Genomic DNA, 20,375 nt, shown 5'->3' on the forward strand with positions numbered 1-20,375 from the left:
CTTACTGTGGTTTTAATTTGCATTTCCCCAGTGGTTAGTGTTGAAGATCTATTCATGTGCTTTAAGTCAATTCATTTTTAAAACCTAAATAAATGTATTTAAAAAGGAAACTTTTGCTTTGGGAGGCCCAGGCGGGTGAATTGCTTGAGCCCAGGAGTTCGAGACAAGCCTGAGAAACATGGTGAAACTCCATCTTTACAAAAAATAAAAAGTATCCAGCATGGTGGTGTGCGCCTATGGTTTCAGCTACTCGAGAAGTGAGGCAGGAGGATTGCTTGAGCATAGGAGGTTGAGGCTGCATTGAGCCATGATTGCACCATCATACTCCAGCCCGGGTGACAGAGTAAAATTCTGCCTTAAATAAATAAATTAATTAAAGGAAATTTGTGATTAGTGATTCTCAGTGTTGTCCCTGAGCCAGCAGCATCAGCATCACCATAACCTGAGAACGTTAGAAATGCAGATTCTCAGGTGCCACCCCAGACCTCCTGAATCAGAACCTCTGAGGAGTGGGTTCAGTGATCTGTGGTTTAACAAGCCCTGCCAGTGAGAATCGGTCTCATTTACTACAAATAGAAGGTAATGGTAAAAATAAATTCATCTGCATATCGCCTAAAATCCTCTTGTGGGTCCCAGGTTCGCACACCACAGTTTTGGGCAGGAGCCCCACGCACGGAGGCTATGACAAGAATGCTCCTGCCCCTGGGGTTGTGCAGTGACAGCTCACACAGCTCCATGTGGCAGTTCTGAGTTTGGGAAGCACTGATGTTGTCCTACTACAGCCCTTCCTGCCCTTCACTGGACAGAGAAAATCCAGGCTCTGAGGAAGGCGAGACTTGCCCAAGGTCACCCAGCAGCATGGTCAGTCTCCTTTCCCAGGGCCCTCACAATGCCTGGCCTGTTTAAAGCCTGCCTCTATTCACTGCTGAGTGAAAAATCCAGCTCCAAAGTAGAATATGGGGAAGGATACTATCTTGTGCACCTTATGTTTATAGTTGCAGATACATGAGAACAAAAGTCCAAAAATACTGTTGAAGCAGTTATTTAGGGAGAGAAGTGGTTTGCTGGTTTTTGGGTTTTTAGCTTTTCTATATTTCATAATTTTTATCATAATAATCATGTTTAGTTACATAATCAAAATGTCTTAAATATAATATTAAAAATCGACATGAAGCCTGATCTAGCCATGGCCTATCGTTGGCAGAGTCAGGAAGCCTTCCAGATAGAGCAGCCCTGCACCTGCCCCAGGTCACGCCCTGGGCCTGGGCACGGGCAAATGCTGGGTTCTCTGTCTGGGTACCCTCACCCCATGGTGTCCTCCACATCTGTACCCACCAGCACCTCCTGTGGGTAAGGCCCTTGCCTGCATCCAGCCCTGGGCACCCCCTAGCCCAGAGGGCACCTCACAGTCTGAGAGTCCACCTGCCTGTCTCTAAAGAGAGGAAAGCTCCTTGGGACATGTGTTCCACTTGACTATCAGCCCTGGCCTTGTACAGAAAAGTGGACAGTGGGTATTTGGTGAATAAATGAATGATTGAATGAATCCCCAGAATGGTGATTTCCTGAGGCCCTTCTCCAGCTGGCCCAGGTGGAACCAGTTCCACTTTTCACAGGAAAGCCAGGTGTGAGGAGTGGGGCAGGTGTGTGTGAGGGGCCGGGTTCTCGAGGGCTGCATGGACATGGGGCTTGTGGTGGGTCTGGGGGTGGCAGTGCTGCTGTGGGAGCCTTGGGGAAGGCTCATCCCTGGAATCCCCCAGGGTATCCTGGTGCCCCCAGCTGCTGCATGGCGTGAGAATTCCTGGCTGGTGGGGACACACAGGGACTTGTTTGGATTGGCCACCTGGTCCAGTCCAAGGAGCTGCGCCTCCGGCCCCTTGGGGAAAAGCTCACTTTTGATGTGTGACAACAGCTGCAGGCAAGGGGAGGGAGAGGTGTGCTGGGCCTCAGCCTTAGAAGCCAGAAGCCAGTTCATGCCACTACCTTGGTCTAGGTGGGAAAGGGATGGGGCCTCGGCTAGCTCTAGGGTCCTGGGTTATGGTAAGGGCCCTCCCTTATGGACTCAGTGACTCGGGCTGACCCAGCCCCTCCCTGCGCCTCATCAGTGAAACCAGGGCTGGGCCAGGGCTCTCGAGGCCTCCCAGCTCCAACCTCTGGCTTTCTCCCAGGAGGGCAGGAGATCAGACAGAGGTGACCTGGGCTCCCCTGTTTACCTCAACCTCCTTGTGAAGCCTCCCTCTTTCTGCCTGTGAGGTGGGTGGGGCCAGAAGGAGAGGCATTCACCTGTGGGTCTCTGATTTCTCTGCCCAGGTGTGCCTGGAGAGCCTGGTCTATACCCAGTGCTCTGCTACATCCCACAGCCTGGCCATGACCTCCCTGCCTCCAGAGCAGCCCTGGCCCAGGGAAGAAGCTGGTCTCTGCATCGAATGATAGGTAGAAAATGGAAGTGGGGACGATAGCTCTGGAAAGGAGTCAAGGAGGAGGTGCCTTCCCAAGGACGCAGAGGGTTTTTCCAGAATGGACTTGACTGGTGTGGACAAACATCAGGAGGTAGGAAGGGTGGCTCCCTCTGTGGGAGCTGGGGCGACTTGCCTGGGCCAAATGGTGGTAGGCTGTGGGCAGGACGGGCAGAGCTGGGGTTCCCAGAGCCTGGGGTCCCTGTCCTTGCAGAGGACTGGAATGCAAAACAAGTGTCCCCTGCCCTCTGGCTGGGGGACATCCTCTGCTTCCAAGCCCAGACATATACCAGCTGCTACAAGCCCCTGAGGCTCTTCAGAGGACCAGTGGGCAGCCACATCCACGCTGGGCCAGCCTGCTGGACCCACCTGCACCCTGGTCAGAGCCCATGACTGAGGGGACTCTCTGGGGACAATGGGGGCAGTCTCATGCTGCCCTCTTACAGGTGGATCCATCCCTGGGATCTGGTGTTGGGCTGGGGTGGGCTGAGGCTGTTCTCTGCTGGGGTGCCTGGTGGACAGCAGGTGGAGCAACTTCTCCTTGGCTTTCCTGGACCCCAGGACACAGCTGAACACTGCACTTTACTCTGGATGCCTTTGGATTCTCAGGGGACCCTGGGAAGGAAGAGGGGGATGCCCCTGCAGGGGGCCAGGGCCCTGGGCCATTCTTGCTCCCCCCAGTAGGCACCTTCTCTCCAGATCGACATCACCTGATTGCTGAAGGCCTGGGCTACTGACCAGAGCCCTAACACCCTCACCAAGGCCTGTTCTTACATCAGACCAGCTAGTATGAGTTCGGAGCTGAAGGGGGCAGAGAGAGAATGCAGGGCTCTGTAAGAGTTCTTGGCTCCATGCTGCGGTGGGCCCCATAGAAGGCCCCCCAGAAATCTGCAGCTGCTGTAAGTCACTCGGAGGAAGCTGCAGCAGACATGTGTTTCCCAGCCTGGTAGATGCAGAGGGGTGTCCGGGCCCCCAAGTGGGAGGCCCAAACACGGCCTTGGATGTGGCAGTGCAGGAATTCTAGCCAGCTCTGCGGCCCTGGGCAAGTCATTTAACCTCTCAGAACCCTGCTCCTGGTCACCATGTGGCTCTTGTGTGGATGTAAAGAACCCCCCTGGCCACTTATGTCCCATCAGTGGAAGCCTAGCATGGGTGGAGACCCCTGAGACTGAACTCAGTGATGGGATCCAGCCTGCCCAGCTCTCCTACATAGAGCCCAGAGCCAGCAGGCTGGGCTTCCTGGAGAAGCAGGCACTCCTGTGGGCTGGAGAGCATGAGCAGGGGTCCCTTTGGAAAGGTGGAAGAGGCTGCGGTCAGTGGAGGCCATAAGGAGGCAGAGCTTGGGCAGAAAGGGCATGATCGGGGGATCTGAGGCCCAACAGAGACTGGACTGAGGACACTATGGCCACCTACAGGACACTGTGCCACTCAGGTGGTGGAAACTTAGCTACGGCTGGGCCTCCTCCCTGGTCCTGAGTGAGGCTTCACCAGTCTTGGAAACTGTGCCCAAGGCGGCTTCATGTAAGGGCGCATCTCAGCACTTTTTTTTGAGACAGGGTCTTGCTCTGTCATCTAGGCTGGAATGCAGTGGCAAGATCACAGCTTACTGCAGCCTCAAACTCCTGGGCTCAAGCGATCCTCCCACCTCAGCCTCACAAAATGCTGGAATTATAGGCCTGAGGTATGCAGCTCAGTTTTAAATCTTAATAAATATCTCCTTCTGGTCTGCTTCCCTGGCTGACACACATGCTGGCATCTTGTGCCTAGACACACATGTTTCTGGACTTGGTTCCATTTGTTCTGACGGGTTCCTCTCTCAATGACCGCACATTACAGTATGTGGCCATTCTTACACATTTCCATATAGACCTGAGGGTTAGTGTGTTAATGTCAAAGTTCTACTGGTTTTTTGAGGCTGGGTGGAATGTTTGGGTTAATTTGGTTGTGGGCATCTTGACAATATAGGCTTTTCCTCCAGGAACGGTGATTCTGGGATGCAGGTTTTGCACATTCTGGTTTATTGCTTGGCTCGCTGCCACAGAGGATGGCACTGCTCCACACGCCATGCCCAAGAGATGTCCCACCTTATATTTCTAAATCAAGCTGAATGTTCTCAGCTGACAGGATATCCTATCAGTGCTGCAGGGACTTACTCTCCTCAACCCGAGATGAAGTGAGGTGGAGACTATGGAGCAGATCCGTGCTGAGTGCACTCGCCCTTGCTGACCCACACTGCTGCTGGCCACGGCTGTGTCTGAGTCGACAGAGGGCACTGATTCGGGGACAGGGTGGGGGGCAGTGCTGGAGAGATGCCCCTCACCTCCCTTAGCTCCTCCTGTCCAGCCAACGCTTGGCCACCAAGGTCCCTGACTTCCAGGACCCAGTCACCACTAACAGGGTGCTGCATGGGAACAAAGTATAAGCCCAGAACCTGGAGTTCAGGTCACTCCTCCTTCCAGTTGAACCCTCTATCCCTCCCAGGTGATTCCAGCCTCATTCCTCCATGGGCCAGATACCCTAAACAAAGGCCTGGACAGGGGGTCTTTATCCAAGTGCCCAGAGAACACATGCAGAAAGGCTCTGCATGCCCCCTGTGGCCTGCCAGAGGTAAGAGCCTGCCCGTCAAAATGCACAGTCCAGGTTCTTGCAGGGAGGTGAGGAGGGGAGGAAGAAAAGGTCCATCTCATTCTTTCAGTGGGAACCTAAACTTGGGAAAGCCCAGACACAGTACATTTCTTAATCCTGATACTTTTATAACTGGTTACAGCTGGGTCACATGCACAACTGTTTCCAACATCGTTCAACAGTCCACATAACATCCTGCAGCTTATTTTTTCATTTTTATGTTGTAAGGCCAGGGGCAGTGGCTCACACCTGTAATCTCAACACTTTTGGAGGCTGAGGCAGGAAGTCTGCTTGAGGCCAGGAGTTCAGGACCAGCCCAGGCAACATAGCAAGACCCAGCATACAACAGAGAAAGACCCTGTCTCAAAAAATATCTTTTCCAAGTGCAGTGCCATGATCACAGCTCACCGTAGCCTCCAACTCCTGGGCTCAAGCGATACTCCCACTTCGGTAGCTGGGACTATCAGAGCACACCACCACATCTGGCTGGTTTTAATTTATAGTAGAGATGCGGTCTCACTATGTTGCCCAGGCTGGTCTTGAACTCCCGGCCTCAAAAGATCCTCCCATTGCGACCTCACAATGCACTGGGGTTACAGGCATGAGCCACCATGCAGCCCCTGCAAAATCTAACTGTTCTTCAAGTGCTTCTTTTGGACCTCCTAGCTAGACTGCCATTGGCAAATACTAGTTTATTATTTACCCACATTTGTGTTAATGAATTTCCCATGTTTTATTTGTCTAGACTAGGGTTTCTCAACAGCAGCACTATTGACATTTTGGGCTGGATAATTCTTTGTTATGGAGCTATTTGTGCCTCACAGGATGTTTAGCAGCATCCCCAGCCTCTGCCTGCTACATGCCAGTAGCACTCCTCAGTGTGACAGCCAAAATGATTTCAGATATTGTCAAATATCCCCAGGGAGGCAAAATCACCTCCAGTTGAGAATTGCTGACCTAAAAACCTCTGGAACAATGTTAGATCATGGTAATGATAGCACATACTGCTCCTGACCTTAATGGAAATACCTCTAGCATCAAAGTATAGTAGTACCTGTATACTATTGTCTGGGCTGTTATTAGTACACTCTATTAGTCCATTCTCACTCTGCTATGAAGAAATACCCAAGACAGGGTAATTTATAAAGAAAAGAGGTTTAAGTTGACTCACAGTTCTGCATGGCTGGGGAGGCCTCAGGAAACTTACAATTATGGCAGAAGACACCTCTTCACAGGGCAGCAGGCGGGAGAAGGAGAGCCGAGCAAACGGGAAAGCCCATAATAAAACCATCAGATCTCGTGAGAACTCACTCACTATCACGAGAACAGCACGGGAGAAACCGCCCCCATGATTCAATTATCTCCACCTGGTCCCACCCTTGACCCATGGGGATTATTGCAATGCAAGGTGAGATCTGGATGGGGACACAGAGCCAAACCATATTATATCCTTTATATTAGCATACTGTATCGAAGTATAATTTTCTTTCTTTTTTTTTGCTTTGAGACAGAGTCTCGCTCTGGCTCTGGCTGGAGTGCAGTGGCACAATCTCAGCTAACTGCAACCTCCATCTCCTGGGTTCAAGCAATTCTTGTGCCTCAGCTTCCTAAGTAGCTGGAACTACAGGTGTGTGCCACCCCCTAGCTAATTTTGATTTTTTTATTTAGTAGAGATGGAGTTTCACCATGTTAGCCAGGCTGGTGTCAAACTTCTGGCCTCATGTGATCCCGCCACTTTGGCCTTCCGAAGTGCTGAGATTACAGGCGTGAGCCACCGCACCCAGCCTGAAGTATAATTTTCACAATGTTAAAAGCATGATTTTCATACAAATGAAGGAATATGTATAAGATATTTTCTTTAATTCACAAGGGAGTTAGCAACATGGTGAAGCAAGTTCAAGGAGCTTTTTGAGAGACAGTGTCTGTAATGCTCCAGGAAGGGCATTCTGAAATATATTCTGAGATAGAGACAAAACTTGTTAATATCCTATAGGGAGGTCAGGCATGGTGGCTCACACCTGTAATCCCAGCACTTTGGGAGGTCAAGGCAGGCGGATCACCTGAAGTCAGGAGTTCAAGACCAGCATGGCCAACATGTTGAAACCCTGTCTCTACTAAAACTACTAAAAATACAAAATTAGCCAGGTGCAGTGGTGGGCGCCTGTAGTCCCAGCTACTTGGGAGGCTGAGGCAAGAGAATCACTTGAACCCTGGAGGCGGAGGTTGCAGTGAGCTGAGATTGTGCCACTGCACTCCAGCCTGGGCGACAGAACGAGATTCTGTCTCAAAAAAAAAGAGGGGGGCTGAGCACAGTGGCTCACGCCTGTAATCCCAGCACTTTGGGAGGCCGAGGCGGGTGGATCACGAGGTCAGGAGATCGAGACCATCCTGGCCAACATGGTGAAACTCCGTCTCTACTAAAAATACAAAAAAATTAGCCTGGCGTGGTGACGGGCGCCTGTGGTCCCAGCTGCTCAGGAGGCTGAGGCAGGAGAATGGTGTGAACCCAGGAGGTGGAGGTTGCAGTGAGCTGAGATCGTGCCACTGCACTCCAGCCTGGGTGACAGAGCAAGACTCCGTTTCAAAAAAAAAAAAAAAAAAAAAAAAAAAAAATCATATTGGGAAATAAAACTGTCATCTTTGGGTGTTATCGTTTCCACTGGACAGAAACCTGTAAGTTAACATATATACATATTCTCAAGAATATTCATAACATATTCTGTAGTATATTTCCCTACACTAGTGGTTTTCAAAGCATGGTCTCAAATGACACCTGGGAACATAGACATGCAATGCTCAGGCCCCACCTCAGTCCTATTGAGTTAGAAACTCTGGTGTGGGGCCCAGCAGCTGGTTTCACAAGCCCTGCAGGTGATGATGATGCACTCTAATGTTTGAGAACCACTGCTCTAATTAGTCAAATCATCTTTTTTTTTTTGAGACGGAGTCTCACCCTGTTGCCCAAGCTGACTGAAATGCAGTGGTGCAATCTCAGCTCACTGCAACCTCCACCTCCTGGGTTCAAGCAATTCTTGTGCCTCAGCCTCCTGACTGGCTGGGATTACAGGCACCCACTACCACATCCTGCTATTTTTTTTTTTTTTCAGTAGAGACGGGGTTTTGCCATGTTAGCCAGGCCACTGCTCTCGAACTCCTGACCTCAGGTGATCTGCCTGCCTCGGCCTCCCAAAGTGCTAGGATTACAGGCATAAGCCACCGCGCCCAGCCTTTATTTATTTCTTTATTTATTTTATTTATTTTTTTGAGATGGTCTCCTTCTGTTGCTCAGGATGGATGGAGTACAGTGGTGCCATCATGGTTCACTGCAGCCTCCACCTCCCAGGCTCAAGAGATCCTCTGACCTCAGCCTCTTAGGTAGCTGGGACAACACATGTGCACCAGGACAAGCAGGTAATTTTTTGCAGAGACTGGGGTCTCTCTATGTTGCGCAAGCTGGTCAAGAACTCCTGGGCTCAAGTGATCCACCGGCCTTGGCCTACCAAAGTGCTATGATTAAAGGTCTTATGTTCTTAAAAAATTTTTTTGACATGGTATAGGATAGTCTAGTAACTTAAGGTACTGTTGTTTTCAACAGGCTAGTGGTTATGATTTGTAAAATAACTCTTCAGAAATTAGCTCCATTTTACCATGAATTGGGACACTTTACATTTCTATTTTATAGTGCACTTTAATTGTCATGGGCTCTGTCTTTTGAAAATCTGAAAGCCTGCAACAATAAAACCAGCTGCACCTGTTGCATGGGATAGGCATGGAACTGAGGAGAGAGCTCAAACTACGGTCAGCCCTCTGTATCCTGGGGTTCTGGATCCTTGGATTTAACCAACTGTGCATCGAAAATATTTGGAAAAAGTAAAACAATAAAAAAAACACAGGCCGGGTGCAGCGGCGGGCGCCTGTAATCCCAGCTACTCAGGAGGCTGAGGCAGGAGAATGGCGTGAACCCGGAAGGCGGGGCTGGCAGCGAGTGGAGATCACGCCACTGCACTCCAGCCTGGGCGACAGAGCAAGACTCCGTCTCAAAAAAAAATTCAAAACTTTATAACAGCTATTTACAAAGCATTTACGTTGTATTAGGTATTATAGTAATATAGAGATGATTTAAAGTATACGGAAGGATGTGCACAGGTTATTTGCAAATACTATGCCATATTATATCAGGGACTTGAGTATCTGTGAATTTTGGTATCTCTGGGGTCCTGGAACCAACATCCTGAGGTTACCAAAGGACGACTGTATTTAATTTCGTCTCTGGTTATTAGTCTATTCTCTAATGTATTTTTGTTGTTGTTTTGTCTTTTTGTTTTTGCCTCTTCAAGTCAACATCGGAAACTTAGTTGTTCTAGACAACCCATTAGCTCAGAGCTACCAGTAATCAGACTACCACTGCAATCTAAGCAACCGATTTTTCTTCCCCATCAGATTGGCAAAAATTAAGATAAGCATCTATTGATGTTGAAGCTGTAGGGAGTTTTCCTGAGCAAGTTAATTATGACAGCCCTTTTTGCTAGGCTAGACGATTCATCAAAATGAAATAAAATACCCATGCACTTGAAGGAGTTATCTGGTTTATTTCCTTACCTGGGTGCTGGTTATGTGAGGTGTACAGTTGATGAAAACTTATTAAGCTTTATAATAGGTACAATTTTCTGTATATGTAGTATATTTCAAGTTTTAAACATATGTCGTTTGCCACAGCCTGCAGCTGTGTATAATGCTATTCGCTTAACAGTGGAAAACATGGCAACGACCTGAATCCCCCTGGCTCCCGGGATCCTACCCCCTTAAGTTAAACAAATGAAATAACTTCCACTGTCTTTCCTAATGTCTTAATTCGGTCCTCAGTTAAACCTGCGGTTGGCGCCAGTTTTTTCCAGGGAAGGATTCTGGGAGACGGAGGAGGAGACGCCAGCATTTCGCCTCCGGCACCTCCAGCGGGCTGCCGGCCGCTCCCAGCCTCACTCAATCAGGCCCCGCCCTCCCAGAGGACGTTAGTCCAAGTCACGTGATCGTCGACTCAGCTGACCCTGCGGACCGGAAAAAGAAATTCCGGGGTCCTGGTTTCTTGGCGCGATGGTGAGGCACCAGGGGCTAAGCCAGGCTTGGGCTGCTGGAGCGGGAATGAGGGGGCGCCAGTGGCTCCGGAAACTGGGGGAGGTTGTACTGGCCTCTCCGCAAACACAGTGTGTGCGGCGTGAGGGCTGCGGGTCTGGTAGGGAAAAGTCCACCGCTCTCCCGCTCCCGAGACGGAGAGGGGCGGGGGTAGGGGGCGGGTAAGACAGCGCAGGCCGGCCGGCTTAGAGTCCCGGTGCTTCCCTGGCGGAAGGAAGGGCCCCTGCCTCCCGGGGCAGACTAGGGCTTGTCTGGAGCTGGGAGTCCTTTCAGGTCTTCCCCATCCCCAAGAGGACCTCCCAAGGATACCCCCTTCCCCAGCCCTGCTGTGGGGGTTTGTTCAAGAAGGTGCTTAGAATCAGTATCGCTCTTGCACACTGTTAGGAAGCCCCTCCGCTCTTTCCAGAGCCAGAAAGTAGTAGTTTGGGGGTTGAGACTTATCCATCCATCCATCCATCCATCCATCCGTAGGTTCTAAGCGCCTAGTCTATACCATGAAGTGTACTAGGCACTGGGAGGACTTGAGCTGCCAAGGGAAGGGGAAATCGGAGGCTTGAACTGGAGTCATAGTTAAGGCTCCAGGGGCAGAGACCTAACTGCGCCTTGTGTGTAGTGCTGAGGGGGCTCCCTGAGGATGCCTTCAACCTTAAAGGCGGATGGCAGGAGCTGGCTGGCTGAAGTACAGTTTGTGTACCAGGGGTTGGGAGGCAAGGGTGGGAGACGTGTGTCTTCAGACAGGGAACAGCATGTGCAGAGACTTCAGGTGAGAGGGAGCATGGCTCCCCAGGAATGAATGCATTTCCCATAGCTGGGAGAGTATCATCTGGAGGTTAGGGAAGATGAGGCTGGACAAGAACAAATCTTCCTGGCTCTTGGATCACCACAATCAAGATAACATATCCACCTGCCTCCATAATTTCCTTGTATGAGGGGCTATTTTAAGAAGTATAATCAAGAAGGGCTGTTCTGGCCGGGTGCAGTGGCTCACGCTTGTAATCCTAGCACTTTGGGAGAGTGAAGAGGGTGGATCACCTGAGGTCAGGAGTTCGAGACCAGCATGGCCATGGCACTCCAGCCTGGGCAACAGAGGGAGACTCTGTCTTATTTTTTTATTTTTTTAAAAAAGAAGGGCTGCTCTGATGTGTCACTTAAAGGATAGCAAGCCACTGGCCAGGCGCCGTGGCTCAGGCCTGTAATACCAGCACTTTGAGAGGCTGAGGGGGGCGGATCACCTGAGGTCAGGAGTTCGAGACCAGCCTGGCTAACATGGTGAAACCCTGTCTCTACTAAAAATACAAAATTTGCCGGGTGTGGTGGCACATGCCTGTAATCCCAGCTACTTGGGAGGCTGAGGCAGGAGAATCATTTGAACCTGGGAAGCGGAGTTTGCGGTGGGCCAAGGTCACGCCATTGCACTCCAGCCTGGGGAACAAGAGTGAAACTGTCTCAAAAAAAAAAAAAAAAAAAAAAAAGGATAGCAAGCCATCCAGAGAGTGCAGCAGGCATGGAGGCAGGAGCAAGGCTGGTGTCCCCGAGCAGCAGCAGGGAAGCCGGAGTGGCTGGACTTGTGTGGGTATGGGGAAGAGGGGAGAGAGGTCACTCGTCTCTGTTAGGCACAGGACCTTGTTTTATTCCCTGCTGTACCCCCAGCACTTAGGTTGGGAGCTAGCACAGAGAAGGCACTCAATTGATGTTTGCTGAGCAGATGAATGCCTGGAGTAGACCTCAGAGCAGGGTTTGGTGGCAGGGTGGGTCAGGGAGAGAGTTTACTCAAAAGCCTGGTGATAGGGGAGAACAAGAGGCCAGAGGGTATCCATCTATGTCGGGGACCAGGGGTCCCTGGTGGGCAGCAGTGTGGGAGACACACGGATCTTGGCCACACCTCAGGCCTTCCTCCAGCCTGATTACCTGCCTCCCTCCCTTGCAGAGGTTCCGGTTCTGTGGTGATCTGGACTGTCCCGACTGGGTCTTGGCAGAAATCAGCACGCTGGCCAAGATGGTTGAGTGCACAGGGTCTAGTCTGGGTGGAGGAGGGGTGTTGGGCTGGGGATTGTGGGTGTAGAGGATGGTGAGGTTTCTCTGGGGTTAGGCCCTCAGTGCTCTCAGCCTGTGCTACCATGCTTTGTGACCTTGATCAGTGGCTGGCCTGCTCTGAGCCTGTCCCCAGGAAGGAGGGGTGAGGTTTGCCAGCCTGGCTGATGTAAGGACTTCCCTTCCAGTCCTCTGTGAAGTTGCGGCTGCTCTGCAGCCAGGTACTAAAGGAGCTGCTGGGACAGGGAATTGATGTGAGTACAAGACCCAGCACCCCATTGTCCCATGACCTTATGACCCCCACTGCCCTGAAACTGTGCACTAGACCCGGGGAGACAGGTGAACCAGCCTCTCAACCTCTCTGGGCACCTCCCTTCCTTCTTTCCAGCTTGTCTGTTCCTTATCGCAGGATCCAGGCTAGGGGTGAGGGGCTGGTGAGCAGGGGCCTGGCACCCCCTGAAGGTCTCCTTTCCCCTTAGTATGAGAAGATCCTGAAGCTCACGGCTGACGCCAAGTTTGGTGAGTACCTTGCTGAGTCTACAGGCCCCAGGCAACCCTGCGAACTTGGCCTGGTACCTGGTACAGAGGGGCCCCCTACCCCTCCCAGCAGCATCCTTAACTTACCTTCCGTAGTGGAGGAGCATGAGGGAAAGAAAGACTGACAGTCCCACCTTCTTGTCCTCTGCCAGCTCCTGGTGGAGCAGTAGCAGTGCCTGTGGCTCCAGGAGGCCTGGGGACTTTGAGCTGAAGTTAATAGGGCAAAAGGGAGGTGGCTGGGCCCACAGTGACACCCCCTGTCCCATATACGGGTCCCTCAGAGTCAGGTGATGTGAAGGCCACAGTGGCAGTGCTGAGTTTCATCCTCTCCAGTGCGGCCAAGCACAGTGTCGATGGCGAATCCTTGTCCAGTGAACTGCAGCAGCTGGGGCTGCCCAAAGGTACGGGTTGTGGGTGGGCAGCTGGGCAGCCTGTGGGCCAAGGGCTGCTAGAGAGGGGGACGGACCCTGAGGTGTACCCTGCCCTGTTTGGGCCAGGAGCCCAAGCTCAGCTCCCACCTGCTACCTCCAGAGCTACTCCATTCTACCCCCAGAGCACGCGGCCAGCCTGTGCCGCTGTTATGAGGAGAAGCAAAGCCCCTTGCAGAAGCACTTGCGGATCTGCAGCCTACGCAGTAAGTATGAGGCCAGCCAGGGTCCGGGCTCATTCTAGAAGGTGCACGCAGCACGCAAAGTGCATGGAGAGTCCAGGGAGACGACTTAACCATGGTCACATGGTTACTAGCAGCCGTAGAGCTGGGACCTGGCCCTGGGTCTCCTGACTCCCCCCAAGGTTTCTTGTCACTGAGGTCTGCTGTGGGTGATCCAAACTTATTATCGGGCACTGCCCTGTTCTGAGCCTGGGTCAGCAAGATGGGAGCTTCTTAGAGGCCACATAGCCTTAAAAGGTTGAGAGCTGAGCCAGGGTGTCGGCTGAGGGCCACTTGTCTCGTCTGCTTTGATCCTGAGAGCCACCCACCCCATCTCACAGTGAATAGGTTGGCAGGTGTGGGCTGGCGGGTGGACTACACCCTGAGCTCCAGCCTGCTGCGGTCCGTGGAAGAGCCCATGGTGCACCTGCGGCTGGAGGTGGCAGCTGCCCCAGGGACCCCAGCCCAGCCTGTTGCCATGTCCCTCTCAGCAGACAAGTTCCAGGTCCTCCTCGCAGGTGAGGCTCAGCTATTCCTCAACGGGTAAGAGGCTCTCCCAGATCTGCCTGACTGCCTCCCGCCTGCCCACCTCTTCCCTCTGCAGAACTGAAGCAGGCCCAGACCCTGATGAGCTCCCTGGGCTGAGGAGAAGGGTGTTGCAGGCCTGTGTGGAGCCGCCCTGCCCGTATGGAGTCACACCCTCTGAACTGCTCTTTGGGAGGCAGCCCTGGTTCTAGGATGCTGAGGCCCTGGCCTGGACTCTGGCCTCCCAGATCCCCAGCTGCCTCACTTGTCTCTTAAGAACTCGGCTCAGGGCTCCTGAGGACCTTTCCCAGCATTACCTTCCCTTCCCTTGAAAGGCAATTGTTGGCTGTTTTCATGAGCAGGAAAAATAAACAGAACTATAAAGGAATGTGTGCAGGGGGTTCTGTTTGGGTTCAGATCAAGGGTTTTTGTGAGAGAAACAAAAGTGGCATACGGGCCTGCCTGGTCCATCACTCATTTTCTTTTCTCAGTTGCTGATCGAGGGAGGTCACAGTGAGGCCAACTGAGGACCAAAATGCATCTGCTTGTCTAGTGAGAGGAAAATCAGGGTTCTCTCTCCCAGATCTGGGATGCTCTTGGCTCTGCTGTCTTTGCCCCCTGGCCATGTCCTCAGGCTAGCAGCAAGTAGGTGACCCCAAAGACAAATGCCCCTTGTACAGAAAGGAGATTGCCCTTGTTTTGACTGCCATCTTCTATTTATTTATTTATTTATTTAGAGACGGAGTTTCGCTCCTCTTGCCCAGGTTTCACTGCCATCTTGTTATTTATTTATTTATTTTGAGATGGTACAGTGGCGCGATCTTGGCTCACCACAACCTTTGCCTCCTGGGTTCAAGGGATTCTTCTGCCTCAGCCTCCCGAGTAGGTGGGATTACAGGCATGCCCCACCACTCCTGGCTAATTTTTTTTTTTTTTTTTTTTGGTAGAGACAAGGTTTCTTCATGTTGGTCAGGCTAGTCTCGAACTCCTGACCTCAGGTGATCCACCCACCTTGCCCTCCCAAAGTGCTGGGATTACAGGCGTAAGCCACTGCGCCCAGCCACTGCCATCTTTACGAAGAGAGAAGTGACCATGCCTGAATCAGTCATTGGCAAGAGGAACGGTGTTATGGACTGAATGTTCATGTTCCTCCAGAATTCATATGCCTCTGTCCACATGTGCACACCAGATGAGGGCCATGTGAGCACACGAGGTGGCTGTCTACAAGGCCAGGAAGAGGGCTGTCAACAGGAACTGCGTCTGCTGACACCTTGATCTTGAACTTCCCAGCCTCCACAACTGTGAGAAAGAAATCTCTATGGTGTAAGCCACTGGCCTGTGACATTGTTATAGCAGCTCGAGAAGACTAAGGCAGATGGGCTCCCAGGACTGGCGCAGACCAGCCAGGGCTCCTTGTAGAAAAGGCTGATGCCAGAGTACATGGAGGGTACAAGGAGGACTCACCTGGAATATCTTTTGGTGTAAGGAACCTATCAAAGAATAATGGCTTGTTCCATTGGCCAAAGATGGGACAATTTGAACATCAAGAGATAAGTACTGACTCCACTCCTGACTTCTGCTTCTGGAAAAATGAAGTAGGTGTTCTCCCTATTCCTCCCACTAAGTACAGTTAACAACCCTGGATGTTACATATAAAACAAACAAAAAGACTGAGCGATGGAGAGAAGGCAGCCTAGCCTGGCTGGGATCCTCAGGACCTGAGGCTCCACACAGCAGAGAAAGTCCTGGAATCTGGACCCCATGGGCCAGTCAGGTTGACACAAAACTGATCATCACAGATCTGTAGAACTATACAAAAGTGCTGACATCCATGATTAGAGTCTCAGAAGGTAAGGAGGAAGAGAGTGGAATGGAAAAAGTATTCAAAAAAATAATCACTAAAGGCCTGGTGCAGTGGCTCATGCCTGTAATCCCAGCACTTTGAGAGGCAGGACGATTGCTTTAGACCTTGCAACTGGCCTGAGCAACACAGGGAGACTCAGTCTCTACAAAAAAATTAAAAATTAGCCGATCATGGCGGTGCGTGCTTATAGTCTCAGCTACTCAGAAGGCTGAGGCAGGAGGATCAATCGCTTGAGCCCAGGGGTTTGAGGCTGCAGTGAGCTGTGATCATACCTCTGCACTCCAGCCTGGGTAACAGAGCTGAGACCCTGTCTCAAAAAAAGAAAAAAAAAATGTATATATACACATTGGAATATTTTTCAGCCCTTAAAAAGCAGAAGGTTCTGTCATTTGTGACTTGGATGAACCTAGACGACATGATGCTAAGTGAAATAAGCCAGGCACAGAGAGACAAATACCGCATCACCTCACGCCTGGAGTTGAAAAAAAGGCCTGGGGCAGTGGCTCACGCCTGTAATCCCAGCACTTTGGGAAGCCAAGGTGGGAGGATCGCTTAAGCCCAGGAGTTCGAGACCAGGCTGGGCAACATGGCAAACCTGTCTCTACAAAAAGTAAAAAAAATTAGCCGGGTGCAGTGGCACATGCCTGTAGTTCCAGCTACTCGGGAGGTTGAGGTGGGAGGATTGCTTGAGCCAGGGAGGTCAAGGCTGCAGTGAACCCTGCACTCCAGCCTGGGTGACAGAGTGAGACCCTGTCTCAAAGAAAAAGAAAAAAAAAGTTAAATTCATAGAAGTCGACAGTAGAATGGTGGTTAGCAGAGGCTGGAGGAGAGAGAGGGTGGGTTGTGGGGGAAAGGGGAGACACTGGTCAAAAGGTACAAAGTTCTAGTTAGGAGGAGTAAATTCTGGTGATTTATTGCATAGCGTAGTGACCAGTTAATAATGATGTATACTTCAAAATAGCTAAAAGATGGTTTTAAATGTTCTCATCACAAAGAAATAAATATTTGAGGTAATGGATATCCTAATTAGCCTGATTTGATTTTTTTTGTGTTTTTTTGTTTTTTCTTGAGATGGAGTCTCACTCTGTTGCCTAGGCTGGAGTGCAGTGGTGTGATCTTGGCTCACTGCAACCTCTGCCTCCAGAGTTCAAGTGATTCTTCTGCCTCAGCCTCTGTAGTAGCTGGGACTACAGGCGTGCACCACCACCCCTGGCTAATTTTTTGTATCTTTTTGTAGAGACAGGGTTTCACTATGTTGGCCAGGCTGGTTTTAAACTTCTGACCTCAGGTGATCCGTCTGCCTCGGCCTCCCACAGTGCTGGGATTACAGGCATGAGCCACCATGCCCAGCCAATTTGATCATTCCACAATATATACATGTAACAAAACATCACACTGTACCCCACAAATGTAAACAATTATTATTTGTCAATTAAAAATAAAACTATAGATAAGTCAAACTGGTATTCTAAAAAATGTTCAACTAGCCACAGTTGGGCAAGAAGAAACAAAAATTAAAACTGGGAATAAAGTGATAAAAAAAATCACAAGGAGACTATCCTTGGCAACATGGCAAAACCCCATCTCTACAAAAAAAAATACAAAAATTAGTCAGGTGTGGTGGTATGCACCATTGTCCCAGCTACTCAGGAGGCTGACGTTGGAGGATCACCTGAGCCCAGGAGTTCGAGGTTGCAGTGAACCATGATCATACCACTGCACTCCAGCCTTGAGTGACAGAGTGAGATCCTGTCTCAAAAAAAATAAAAAAGAGGTTATCCTGTCTTTTTAGTCAAGATAACCAAATAGCCCTGGTCAATGAGGTAAAGCTATACTTGACAGATGGATTCTATCAAATATATTAAGAATGACAATTAGAAAATCACTTTGAGGCTGGACACAGTGGCTCACACCTGTAATCCCAGTACTCTGGGAGGCCAAGGCGGGTGGATCGCTTGAGGTCAGGAGTTCGAGACTAGTCTTGGCAACGTGGTAAAACCCTGTCTCTACTAAAAGTACAAAAAATTAGGCGTGGTGGCCCCCGCCTGTAATCCCAGCTACTGGGAGGTCGAGGCTGCAGTGAGCCAAGATTGCGCCATCGTACTCTAGCCTGGGCAACAGAGTGAGACGTGTCTCAAAAACAACAACAATAAAAACCTAAAACTTTATTTTCTTTTGAGACGGGATCTCAAAGCGAATTTTTGTATTTTTAGTAAAGATGGGATTTCACCATGTTGGCCAGGCTGGTCTTGAACTCCTGGCCTCAAGTGATTCACTGCCCCCTCGTCCTCCCATAGTGTTGGGATTTCAGGCGTCAGCCACTGCGCCTGGCCAAAAACCCAAAACTTTATATTCATTGAATAGCAACTACCCATTTCCTCCTTCCCGGCAGCTCCTGGCAACCACCATTCTACTAGCTGCTTCTATGTGTTTAACTATTTAGATACCTGATATAAGTGGAACCATGAAATATTTGTCTTTCTGGGGTTTTTTTGCTTGTTTGTTTTATGAGACAGAGTCTCGCTGTGTCGCCAGGCTGGAGTGCAGTGGCGTGATCTCGGCTCACTGCAACCTCCGCTTCCTGGGTTCAAGCAATTCTCCTGCCTCAGCCTCCCAAGTAGCTGGGACTACAGGTGCCCGCCACCACACCTGGATAATTTTTGTATTTTTATTAGAGACGGGGTTTCACCATGTTGGCCAGGATGATCTCGATCTCCGGACCTCATGATCCACCTGCCTCGGCCTCCCGAAGTGTTGGGATTATAAGCGTGAGCCACTGTGTCCAGCCTAAGTATTTGTCCTTCTGTGACCAATTTATTTAGTGCAATGTCTTCGAGGTTACCCGTGTTGTTGCATGTGGCAGTATTTCCTTTTTTTAAAGGCTGAATAATATTCCATTGTATACCACATTTTTTTTAGGGGGGGCAGGGATGGGGATAAGGTCTCACTCTGTCATCCAGGCTAGAGTGCAGTGGCATGATCACAGTTCACTGTAGCCTCTGACTCCCAGGCTCAAGCAGTCCTCCAGCCACAGCCTCTGGAGTAGCTAGGACTACAGATGCATACCGCTATGCTAATTCTTTTTTAATATAGAGATGGAATCTCCCTATGTTGACCAGGCTGGTCTTGAACTCGTGGGCTCAAGCGATCCTCCTGTCTTGGCCTCCCAAAGGGCTGAGATTACATGCATGAGCCACCATGCCCAGCCTATTATATATCACATTTTTAAAAATCCATGTATCGGTTGTTTCCACATCTTGGGAATAATGCTTCAATATGTGGTATCTCTTGATTGGGGTGGCAGTTACATGACTATGTATTTGTCAAATATTGCAGTCTGAAAGGGGTAAATTTTACTGTATGTAAATTATACCTTTATTTAAACAAGAGAACAACAAAGAAATTACTCCATAGATTATTTGATGGTCACAAGGTATGAAGCATATGTTTTCTAATGCAGAGGTCTGGCTGCCACAGCCCCAGTCTTGATCAATTTCAGCTCCCACTGAAGTGGGACAATGAGATATTGGGTGCCTCCTGATATGATGCAATTCAAAGTACAGAGCAGTAGCCAGGCGCAGTGGCTCATCCCTGTAATCCCAGCACTTTGGGAGGCCGAGGCGGGTGGATCACCTGAGGTCAGGAGTTTGAGACCAGCCTGGCCAACATGGTGAAACCCCGTCTCTACTAAAAATACAAAAATTAGCTGGGAGTGGTGGCATATGCCTGTAGTCTCAGCTACTCAAGAGGCTGAGGCAAGAGAATCACTTGAACCCGGAAGGCAGAGGTTGCAGTGAGCCAAGATCATGCCACTGCACTCCAGTCTGGGTGACAGAGCAAGACTCCATCTCAAACAAAACAAAACAAAACAAAAAACAACGAAGTACGGAGGAGCACCTAGGAAGTATCCCTGAATATTTATATAATCAAGCCTTTAGATCTAATTCCCAGCATGCAGGATGAACCACAGATAGAGGAACAATCTCTGTGACAATATCAGTGACACCCTGAGGATACATTCAGACAAATTGAGAATGTGATACAGCATCTATCTCAAAGGACAACTGGCTGAGACTCTTCAGAAAGGTATCATGAAGATAAAAAAAAGAAGGGGATGAAGTGGGTGGGAGAGGGAAGGTGGTTTCATCTAGATTTAAAATTATTAAAAAGATATAATCCAGCCAGGCGCGGTGGCTCACGCCTGTAATCCCAGCACTTTGGGAGGCCAAGGTGGGCAGATCATGAGGTCAGGAGATTGAGACCATCCCGGCCAACACAGTGAAACAAAATACAAAAAAATTAGCTGGGTGTAGTGGCGGGTGCCTGTAGTCCCAGCTACTCGGGAGGCTGAGGCAGGAGAATGGTGTGAACCTGGGAGGCAGAGCTTGCAGTGACCGGAGATCGTGCCACTGCACTCCAGCCTGGGCGACAGAGCAAGACTCCGTCTCAAAAAAAAAAAAAAAGACATAATCCTTGATTGGTATCTGCTTGAACAAACCAGCTATAAAGACATTTTGAGGGCCGAGTACCATGGCTCACACCTGTAATCCCAACACTTTGG

At 50.2% G+C, this 20,375-nt stretch overlaps 1 protein-coding gene across 2 annotated transcripts; it reads left to right on the top strand.

The window, feature by feature from the left end:
* The first annotated feature begins 10,003 nt into the window (after positions 1-10,003).
* COMMD4 (COMM domain containing 4) lies at positions 10,004-17,914 on the top strand. 2 transcript variants are annotated; one of them, XM_054450064.2, is made up of 8 exons: positions 10,004-10,172; positions 12,136-12,207; positions 12,428-12,493; positions 12,719-12,758; positions 13,058-13,177; positions 13,330-13,410; positions 13,767-13,943; positions 14,030-14,338. In XM_054450064.2, the coding sequence occupies exons 1-8, from the start codon at positions 10,170-10,172 to the stop codon at positions 14,068-14,070; spliced, it is 600 nt and encodes a 199-aa protein (XP_054306039.1). In that variant the 5' UTR covers positions 10,004-10,169; the 3' UTR covers positions 14,071-14,338. The 2 variants fall into 2 exon arrangements, with proteins under 2 accessions (XP_054306039.1, XP_063508868.1); XM_063652798.1 differs by lacking the exon at positions 14,030-14,338 and adding an exon at positions 14,898-17,914 and having other exon boundaries at positions 10,087-10,172.
* Positions 17,915-20,375: the final 2,461 nt, after the last annotated feature.

This window comes from Pongo pygmaeus, chromosome 16 (assembly GCF_028885625.2).
Source record: "Pongo pygmaeus isolate AG05252 chromosome 16, NHGRI_mPonPyg2-v2.0_pri, whole genome shotgun sequence".
NCBI classification, from domain to species: Eukaryota; Metazoa; Chordata; class Mammalia; order Primates; family Hominidae; genus Pongo; species Pongo pygmaeus.